An 11464-nucleotide genomic window follows, 5' to 3' on the forward strand; every position below is an offset into this window, starting at 1 on the left:
TCCCAGAGGCAGTCGTCACAGATCAGCCTTCGATAAAGTGAATAGCGCAATTTATTAAATTAGAATTGCAGATATCAAAGATATTTATAATTTATAGTCCGCTTTACGTAAATATGCATCGACATCGACAGAATTCTTAGATTCTGATTATCCCGAGCGAAAAGTTAATGGAGCAACAGATTCGATCAGCGCAGCATTAGATTAATCACGATGGCGCAATCTGGGGACCAATTGTGTCTTGAAACGAGGTGAAAATGACAAAAGTGAGCAAATTCATTACTCTCTAAAACTTTTAGAGTGAATTTCGCTTTTAAAGATTGAGAATTGAGTCACTCTTTTTGAGACGTTTTCAAGATACACAATCGACCCCCTGTTATTGCGAAAAAAGTCGCATGATTATCGTAAAATACGACAGCATCGTCCATGTATTGACGAGATGTTTACGGGAGAGTTGCACCAACAATCTTGGTTAATTAAACGTCGACTGGCTAAATTTTTTCAAGATCGATTCTCCGATAAAACAATTCTCTAAAATTTTTAGAGTGAGTCTCACTCTAAAGAATGAAATCTCACTCTTGGATCGAAAATTGAATCACTCTTTTTCAAAACAAGCTCAATTTTCACTCTTCGGAATCAGATTCCATTCTAAAGAATTTAGGGAAAGGGCAATCTTGTTAATTCAGATCAAAGAAAATCTAAAAAGCTGGAAGTTCAGAAAGTTTAAACTCAAGTTCTATATGTCAATGAAAATCATTTTTCTAAATTGAAAGAACATATCTTAATTTTCAATTATGTTTAAACTTTTAGCAAATTAATTCAACGCGATTTAATTCAAAATCCTCTGGTCTCTGAGAAACATGTACGTTAAAAATTTCCATATTAATTGATGATTAATCTGTGAGAGGGAAATACGTTGTTCTAAATAACTTGGGATACAAATAAATTGGGAAAATCCAACCAATTAAATAGCCAATTGACGTTGGTGCAACCAACCCTCTTCCGATCCTCGTACTATAGGAGGACGTGTAATGTAATTGTATGCATAAATAAAGTCTTTTAGGACTCTTCTCTTTCTCTCATTCTCTCTCTCTCTCTCTCTCTCTCTCTCTCTCTCTCTCTCTTTCACTCATGTAGGAAATAAAGATAAAAGAGACCTCCAAAATCTCCACTCCGACTTCGGCATCGATGTAGCTCTCGATTTTCGCACAGCTATAAGTCCCGAATTCGTCGGGAAGACAAAAGCATCACCACCCGCCCCGTGTCGATAAAAGCCAAGGTACAGGGCTCCCAGGGGACGATCTCCCAGGTGGAACGACGAGTTTGGAGTGGTTTACCACACGGCGTGCGGTGTCGTTACGGAAGAGAGGGTCCTAGCTTCTAGAGCCTTATACCGAGATTTATCCCACCCGGTAGAAGAAAGAGATAAGTTTAGTCCGCCCCGGTCTCGTTTCGTCTTTGCTTTTTCGATTTGCGCTTTTTTTTTTATTCAAGCCAAGAGATAATCGGGCCAGCTGAAAACTGAAGATAAAGAGACTAAATGATAAAATTAAATCGCACCCGCATACGAAAGTTCAACATAAAAGCAATCGTGAGTCGGATTTGACGAAGTGAACGCGGTGTTTCCCGGAAGCTAACGAATATTCCACACCAATGATCGTAAGTCCACCGTACTACTTCCGGCGTTTCGTTGCGCCTTCGGAAACACACATCCGGGACTTGAAGGTTTTAAGTTTCAACGTTTCTTAGCGCTCGCTAATTTGGAAAAGCCTCGATAATTTTTAATTGTTAATTAATAGATATAACTTATTGTGTCATTCTCTGAATTTAAATCAGTGGATAGTCACTAATTAGCCAGTGGCATACTTTGCACTAATAATCAGTGAAGTTCAATTAAAAAAAGAAGCATATTTGAGTATTATATAACTAAAATACTGATATTTGCACGTTAATTTCAATCTTCCAATACCACATTCATTAAATTTGAGCACTAAAACAAGGTTAAATCATATAATAAAGATTAGCTAAGTTAAAGGATCTCACATCTTTAATTCACTGATTATCAGTAGCATACTTGGCACTGATATCAGTGATTAGCTACTGATTCAGATTTAGAGAACATACTTTCATAAAATAACTTAAGTTTGGAATTAAAAGTAACACTTGAAAAATAATTGAATCCTTCTCTCTAAAACTTTTAGAGTGAATCTCACTCTAAAGAGTAAAATCTCACTCTTAGATTGAAAATTGAGCTACTCTTGTTCAAGATTGACTCAATTTTCTTTAGAGTGAGATTCCACCCCAAAAGATCTAGAGAGAAGGAAATCACAGTATGTACTAAGGATTTAATTGGGACAAAAAGTAACACTTAAAAAAATAATTAAAATTTGAAAAATGAAAAAGAGCAAAAATACGAGCCGAGCGTTTTCTGTTAGAAGTTTCAGCTTCACGTTAAAGTATCGTCGCTTCATTTGAAAAATTCTGAGAACATCCTTAAATTCGCATACTCACTCCGAAGATGACAGGACTGAAAGTGACGACTTAATCGCGCGCGTTTTCCATTCATACATTTCTCTCGCAATGAATCCACGCTGTTGTGTCAATGAGCGCATTCGCAGGCGATGAAGAGAAAAGCGAAGCGCTGAACGGTAGCTTAGAAGTATTTGCATATAATCGCGCCACATAAATAGCCACTTTTAATTAGCGTAAGATGTTTCTAGACCCTCGAATCGATAAATTCAATCCCAATATTTCAATCTAAGCCTTTATAAACATTCGCATACATCTTATCACAGAAAATTATATTGCGTGCCGTGGACGAGTTTTCTTCATGCGTCTTTCTTGAGGAAAAAGATGAATGAAAACAAAAACGCAAAAAAAAGACAGACTCGACGTAATTGCATGTCTATTTCTATCAATGAAGATTAACTTCAATTTAACTCATTCTTTATCTTTTTCCAATTCTTAGAATTAGAGAGAAAGATTAAAAGTATGTTAACAAAGAGAGAAGTACCAAATCATTTTTTAACTTAAATGTTTCTCTATTATTTATATTAGAATTATATTTCTTGTGTAAAAAATAAGATTTTGAAATTTTTTACTATTCAATAATTACGTATTTTATAATAATGAAATATTATTCCCTATCACTTTGTCTATTTTAATAATAATTTATTCGCTTGATTCTTTTATAATTTCGATATAAATTTCGATTCAACTTACTCTTCATCTTTTTTCAATTTTTAGAACAGAAAAAAATAAAGAGTTAATTGAATAAAAATTGAAATTAAATTACATTTTTTTTGTAGAAACGAGTATTACTGAATAAAAATCACTTGCTTTCTAACGTTAAACCGAGATTAAAATTAATTCATATTGAAAATGGCATTAATATTTGACGAGATTAATTCGAGATTGATTCAAAAAACGAAGGGATAAGGTTTATCGATCAAAGGGCTCGAAACGGGTGAGACACAACGCGCAGACAAAGGACACATATACACATATACACTCTCTTCTCTCTCTCTGTTTCTCGTCACGCGATTGTTGCGGAATATGATGTTGCCTTGGAACTTTGTTTGCCCAACATGAGAATCGCGCATCATATATACAGATAGGATATTACAAGCAGCGATGGCAGTTATGTTTGATGTTTGATGTAGGAGAAAATAAAATCAAAAGCCACATGCCCTGTTAACATCGATGGTAATTGCAGAAGAATAACAATAAAGCCCTTAACATGCAGTCATGGATAACATTAACCTCAATTTAGACTGGTATTTATAGATGGTTCTTATATTTAAGACCATCTTAAGTACAGTCTTAAGATGTTATGAACCAATCGTACTGAGAATTGTATTAGCATCTTAAGACATTACTTAAGATGGTCTTAAAATAAGAATGGACGATGAATACACACCGCCCTTAAATCCTTCTTACTCTGGTATTTCAATTTCTAGATGCTTGTTCAATATATTTAACAATTAAATGATATTTTATAGCACAAAAGCGTCACTCCTCGAACACGTCTCTCTGTTTCGCAAACGTTTAAATATATTTTTTACTATGCTATTTCGCGATAAATATGTAACATGCAGAGATTTTGAAAAATTGAAGAAAAATATGACGAGTACATTTTTTTATCCTTTCAAATAAAACAAATATTTTTAATAAAAGCTCAATCATGCAAATAAGTGATAAAGGATGCGTTCTATTTTACGCATGATGCGTATAATGTATCATTTTATTCTTATTTATTGACAGAAGATAGAAGTATAAAATAATCATTTTTGATCGTTTCTATTTTTTAGATTAATATATTTTTTGTGTAAAAGATAAGATTCTGAATAAGATTTCTGATTGTTTATTTTTCAATATGTTTTTTATAGTAATGAAATATTTAATTTTTTATCACTCTCTTTATTTTCATAATAATTTATTCCTTTAATTCTTTCAATGAGTACAAAACATTAGTACTTATATTGGTACTAATATTAACATTCAGTAAATAACAAAAATAAAATGAGTGAAGAGTAAAGATCGAATGTCCAAAGTAGGGATAAAAATAATTAAAAAACCTAAGTCTTGAATAAAAAAAATTTAGTAAAAAAACAGTTGTTTTTCCTTAGTTCCTGTAAGTTTTTTTATTCGACTATATATTTTTGAAGCGTTTAATGGTTTTAACGCTGTACTACCGTTCTAGAATTTAATTTTTGCATTTATCCAAAATATTTCTGTGAAAAGATAACTACAAAAGAAAAATGTAGTATAATGATTAACAATAAGTTGCAGTGATCATAGATATAACTATCGTTCACAATTATTCAGACGATATTTTATATTGTACTCCAATTTTTAAAATGAAGTAAATGTTTCTCTCTCTCTCTCTCTCTCTCTCTCTCTCTCTCTCTCTCTCTCTCTCTCTCGTACTGTTTTACACAAAAAAATTTTATTAAAATAATTGATGCTGCTTTTGTTGTAATTTATTGTAATTGTGACATATTCTAAAATATAAATTAGTAAAACAATTTATCGAATTTTCCCCAATTATTCTTGAATCGATATTATGTTAGGATTTTGCATCAATAATAAAATTTAAAATTCTTACAATTATATATAACTACAGTAATATACATAAAAAACAATGTCAGTTATAAACTATGTATAATCTGTGTTAACTAATAAAATATTATCTGTTAACAATAATATGGGCCATTTCCTATTTAGCTTTTAAAATCAGAGTAAAATGTAAAAATATCTGCCATCTAAATAATTATAAGCGATAATGTATTTAGACTTTAGACCATTGTCGATAAAGAATATCAATTCATTAGGCACCGCAACAACACAAAGATGTTTCCACCTTGATTGAAATTATAAAAAAAAAAATATTAAATAATATCGAAATAACATGGAGATATCGAACATTTTAACCATACCAAGAAAAATAAATTCTATATCTTTTCCAATATATTTAATATAAATTCTATCTATTTTTCATGAATTCTACATCGTTTTGGATAAAAAATCGTTTTTTACGTAAGAAATCCGTTTTTTATTTGATATTTTCTTACGAAATCAGAAAAACCTGCTTTTTTATCTCTACTTCAAAGATAAAATGTGATACGTAATGCGCATCATGCATTAAATGAATCGCATCCAAAAACACATCCAGTTTCGTTTTTTTTTTAAATAAAATAAATACTTTTATATATATATCGTAATAAGAATATTTGTAATTATTTTTAATATTTATACATTTGTATCTAATATCTTTAATATGTCGATATAATAAGTATTAGTAAAAATCAGGCAAATAAAAAGTAAACAATAAAAATATTAAAAAATCGCGTTTCTCAACCTATTTCTACTACCTTTGTTTTACGAGAGGATGGAATTGTCAGGATAGTAGGTTTTAAAAACAGATGATTCATTCAAACGCTGCATCACTGTATCATCTCGAGTAGCGCGCTCAAAGTCATTCTCCCCTCGCATTTAAATATAAATAAATGTAGCGGTAAAAATAAATGACACATAACAGTTTGAACACGAACATTCACTTAGTATTTATATATATGTACATACATATATTCGAGGAGAGTATTCGAGCGCGAGAACGAACCTAGGGATCCGATCGGTTCGAGCTGTCAAAACAACATGGAGTCAAAGAACGAGTATTACATACCCAACAACAACGTGCACCTCTCTCGTCGCGGCTTAAAAATTCCCGTTACGGTTATTAATCACGCGATGCGGACCGAGCTGCCCTCGCCGGCATCGTTCACGCGTAGCGTCGATCGAAGTCGAAAAAACCGCGCGGCGATTCACCGCACCGATCGCGCTCACACAATGGAAAATAATCGCGTCCCGAAGAAAAACTGCACTACAATTGGGAACTTGGCAAAATCACGGTGAAGAACGGAACGGATTTTTTGACGGAGGAAGAATTTCCAGGAAGGTGCGCCGAGTCGACCGGTCTTTTGTACATCACTCGTCGCCGGTACGCTACAAACGCTCGCGCGAGGACGGACGCCGTCGGATTGCGCGACGTTGAGCAACCGACCGAGCTGGACGAGCGACTGCGAACTCAGCGAACTGCGATCAGTGCTATCGTTCCGTCGTGCTCGGCTCGGGTCGGGTCGGATCGCGCAACCACCGCGGAACAGCACGCGATCTCGATGTCTCGATACGCAAGCGCTTGCTCGTACGCGGACGGGATGCGGAGGTTTGCGGAGGTCGGCGGAGGTCGGCGGAAAAAACGCCTCGCATCTACATCGGTGCGTTACACTGGCGCACACTGGCGGCGGTGAACGTCTCAACAGTTGCTGCTTCTAGGCTTTGTTCGCTTTGGCGTTCACAATGCTTTAAGCGTCGTTTCATCCTTGTTGTTTAGTAAATATTAAACAAGGACAATTGATGCTCACAAGCGTTATGTGCGACAAAGCGAACGCAGCTCTAATATTCTCATTGCTAGTACTGAAAATATTAACTATAGTGCGTGTAATATTGTATACTATAGAGTTTGAGTACTGGCGGTGAATATCGGATCTCGCGGCGGTCTTGCGCCGTGACTCATTTGCCTGCGTAGGGCCGCGCTCTCAGAATAGCAAATTAATAGCGTTTTTCATTGGCAGAATTATAGGATAACTGTCCCTATTTTAATATACCTTTTAGCCAATTTGCTTATTACTGAATTAATTATTATTAAATATTGTAGCTTTAATTTTATCTGCTTGCAATCAATATCGGTTTTTCAATTATTTCTTTTTTTTATAATATTTCTTTAATTTAAAAAATGTTAATGCTTTATAATGTTTTTCATAAAAATTATGTTTTAAATGAGTTCTCCAAATGGCTCTATTAAAATGTGCCCCCAATTAATTTGTGTGCCTATCCACATTTGACTCATTTTAACATATAATTGTCAAAATAAATAATAAATTTAAGCTAATTGTTTAAGTAAATATTACATAAATTATTATTTCAATTATACTTATTTTAATGAACATTAATGTTCTCAGCTCCAATATAGGGCACACTAATAGGGATAAGCTTAAAATCTTGCAGTACGTATTACTGAATTCACATAAATTTAATTCCTCATATCTTTCGAAAAATTTTTTAAATATTGTACTTTAATAATTAAAAAATAAAATATTACTTTGGGGTATCGTGTATACTTTAATAATTTAACTTAACAAAAAACATTTTTTCTTATTCGTGCTAATTTTCTTTATGACTCATTGAAATACAAACGCACATTAATAGAGACAAACATAATAATAGGGACTGTTATCCTAGTGCGCATATTTAGCGCACTTTAAAACTGTACACAAATCGACATAAAGATGACAAAATGTATGTTTAAAAAATATATAAAAATGAATTAAACTGCGAAATCCTCAATACATTTTATCGTGCTATTTAATAAAGTATACATTGGGTATTTTATTAGTTGAAATATCCTACTTTTACATTCAAATTAGATGAGTAATGTATATCAGTTTTGTGCACTGAATGTGCACCAATTCTGCCAATGAAAAACGCTAATAAAGGTGAACGCTAATAAAGGACTTTTAACTCTGATTAATTTAGTTGATATTTAAACTATCAAATAACATCCATATTATTTTTTTAATAGAATCGTTATTTTTTTTTGTTATTTAGCTTAGAGGAAAAAACTTAGATTAATGTAAATTATATAAAATTTTGCTCTAAATTTTGCTGATTTAATTATAAATTGGTTATTAACTTGTTAAATAATTCTTCTATCATCTTCTTTTATCATCTTTTATCATCTTTTAATTTTTTATTATTCGATAGAAAAAAAGAAAGATTAGATAGGTAACGAAAATGCATACTAAACAATTCTACCGATTAAAAAAATTAATCGTCAATTGTCAAGTAATATCTGTATCATTTTGCTAATAAAATTGTTAATTTTTTGTTTGCTACATAAAAGGATTAAATTATACAATAAATAACAAATAAATTACAGTTTGATTAATTTGTCAAATAATATTTTTACCATTTCATCATGAATGTAACTTTTATTTTATTAACATAAATAAAATTATTAATTTTGGTAATTAATTGTTTGATATATAAAAGGAAGGATTAGATAACAAATTTATTATTGAAATTTTACTTTAATTCTGCTAGTTGAATTAATCGCCGATATAATATATGTATATAAAGTTAAATAGATGTTTGGTTGAAATGGTCAGTCATCCTAAAAGCGGTATTCATGGTTTGATCTTACATTATCTTGATCTTGAGTAACATTAAGATTCTATTCAGCGAATGAAATGACCATATATATAATAATATATCTTGAAATCATACTTAAGAGTCTCTTAAAATGATGTTAGACATAAGATCGACTATAAAAATCTCTTTAGATCTTGAAGGATCTAACATGGATCCTTCAAAGAGAGAAAAAAGAACAAAATTCTTCAATGATCGGCTTTGTCTTCAACTTCACAACTTTGAATGTAATTCTCTTTACTTCTAATCTTAATTTTAATTTCATCTTGCAAATATCTTTCTCATTCCTAATTATGACTCGAGGCCGTATCTCGAGCTGAATACTGGCTGACGTCACACAAGCGTCACGCAAACGCTGTTCGCGGAACCGCGCTTTCTCTAGAAAGTTTAATCCTTTCGCCGAGCCACACAACTGTCACAAGGGGTATTGACTCTTGAAAACACTGGATTTTATCAAATTATTATGCAAAATCAACACTACTAAGTTTCACTTTTACTTCAACAATAAAACTATAAAAATGCTTTAGTAATTAATTTCTATAACATTTTACAGAAAAAAAGAATCAGAAAACAAAAATATTGATAAATTTGAATAATGAATGTTTCTGGAATGACCTGAAATATCTCCATTTCTAACTTCTTTTTGTAGAAACACATGAGGTCTGTTTTTTGTGGCTGAACTGTACATTTTTGAAATTTAAAGTGAGATAGGTATATGTTTGATATTTGTCGAAAGCGAGAAAGAATTCTAGTGCAGAAACAGAAAACCAATGGATGGATTTTGGACAATAAAACACATTGCAATGAATTTTGAATAATTTAGGATCAAGGAATAAAGATATAAAAGCTGCATTTATACATACATATATATATATATATATATATATATATATATATATATATATATATAGCTGTCCTTTAATATTATTTATTTCATATTGTAAATATATGTTATTTCTCGACGCATTTAAATACATATATGTTTGTTAAGTATATATACATATCGTTCCTCATTTAGCACAGTTGCGTTGCAACGAATTTTCAGGTATCTCTGATCTTTTAGTTATATTCCATCACGTATATAACAATAATTACAAAATTCTTAACGTCCATATAAATATCTTTCTTATGTAGGCACATTCTTACACGCGTATGTACAATTTCCTTTGTAATGCAACCGCAGAATATTATGTCTCAACGTATTGTCTCTTTTAAAGATCCGAAATTTAAATGCTGTTGCGGTGATTTTGTAATTCTCAATTCGAGTATCTAACATACAAGCATTAACAGCAAAATACAGTGAAACGCAAAAAGCATTTAAATTCCGAAGATAATCCACGAGTTTAGAAACTATCAAGCTACGACAAATCAAGTTTCAGAGAATCTATATTATTTAATAAAAATATTAATATCACCCCGTCAATAAATATATCAAAAATTAAATTGTATCTGACTATTAAACATTGTTTTAATGATCACAATAATAATATGTCATTATCAATATTACGAAGAAGTATATCTTCTTCAGATAATTTGAAACTTCAACACTATTAATATTATCTAATTCTTATCAAACTGTAATGTCATATTAAAGATTTCAATTGAGAAACTAATTGTGCTGTTTTGATATTATTACAAATTGATAAATTTTTGCAAAAGAAATTCAATTATAAAAAAATAATAAAGTAATGTTCTTAAAAATTTCTTAAAAAAGAATAAAAATAAATAAATTTAAAAGAATATCTTTTAAATTTCTTAAAGATTTTTTAAAGAATTTTTTTTAATGATGAGATTGCTTTCGATCGATTTGTTAATTAATCGGAATATCGAGTATAATATAACTTAAAAATACTAACGTTATTATATATATATATATATATATATATATATATATATATGTATATATATCTTATACGTCTCCAGAACCATTAAAATATGTATAAAGTACTTTATGTGTAATTACCTTATTAATTTTACGATATATAATTACAATATATCAACAATAGGAAATTTACATTTTTAATTAAGTAACTCATGTACAATCATATATATATATGTCTAAACTATGTTAAGTATCTACGCTTTTTTCTTACAAAAAATATGATTTTATTGTCCACTCCGAACAAGTAATAGGTAATTTGTGCACAAAAATTTTGATTTGTATATTGGAAGCAAAAATATGACATGACTTCTCTTTTTATATTATAGGAAATCTGAATCATGTGTTATGTTATATTAATATTTCGATAAACAAACAACAATTAAATTTTTTCTACTTTCAACTCGCATCATATATTCAAACTCTTATCATTTCAAAATAACCCTGTTTTTTCTTTATACATGTAGAATAGGCTAAGAAAGAAACCTTCCAGATATACCTCTTTGATTTTAATGAAACTTGCGTTTTTATAGAGAGGATAAAAATGTTCGATATCTATTTTTTTATCAGCAACCAAATATATTTAAGGAGGTTGTAAGGCAAATGCAATATGTTAATAATTTAAAAAATTATTAACGGATTATTCTAAATTGCATTTAAAAATAATATAAAATTAGAGATAGTTTATTTAGATCAAATTATTTCAATAAAAAGTAATATTTTTTAAATTTGTACTATAATACATGGAAATATATTATAAAATAATGATAAAAATCTCAATTTTTTAATATAACTTCTTTATGAATTCAAGAATATTTATAA

At 30.4% G+C, this 11464-nt stretch overlaps 1 protein-coding gene across 2 annotated transcripts in view; it reads right to left on the bottom strand.

The window, feature by feature from the left end:
• The window catches only part of LOC105151682 (MAP kinase-activated protein kinase 2), a 30284-nt gene extending 23517 nt beyond the window's left edge, over positions 1-6767 (bottom strand). Inside the window, exons 1-2 of one of the 2 annotated variants that reach the window (XM_011065523.2) lie at positions 6182-6767; positions 1155-1518 (exon numbers count right to left, since the gene is read on the bottom strand). In XM_011065523.2, coding sequence (XP_011063825.1) covers positions 1155-1183 — 29 coding nt within the window. In that variant the 5' untranslated portion in view covers positions 1184-1518; positions 6182-6767. The remainder of the gene's footprint in view (positions 1-1154; positions 1519-6181) is intronic. The other variant, XM_087407500.1, reaches the window with a different exon arrangement.
• Positions 6768-11464: the final 4697 nt, after the last annotated feature.

The sequence above is a fragment of the Acromyrmex echinatior genome, chromosome 6 (genome assembly GCF_024713525.1).
Source record: "Acromyrmex echinatior isolate Ae372 chromosome 6, ASM2471352v2, whole genome shotgun sequence".
NCBI classification, from domain to species: domain Eukaryota; kingdom Metazoa; phylum Arthropoda; class Insecta; order Hymenoptera; family Formicidae; genus Acromyrmex; species Acromyrmex echinatior.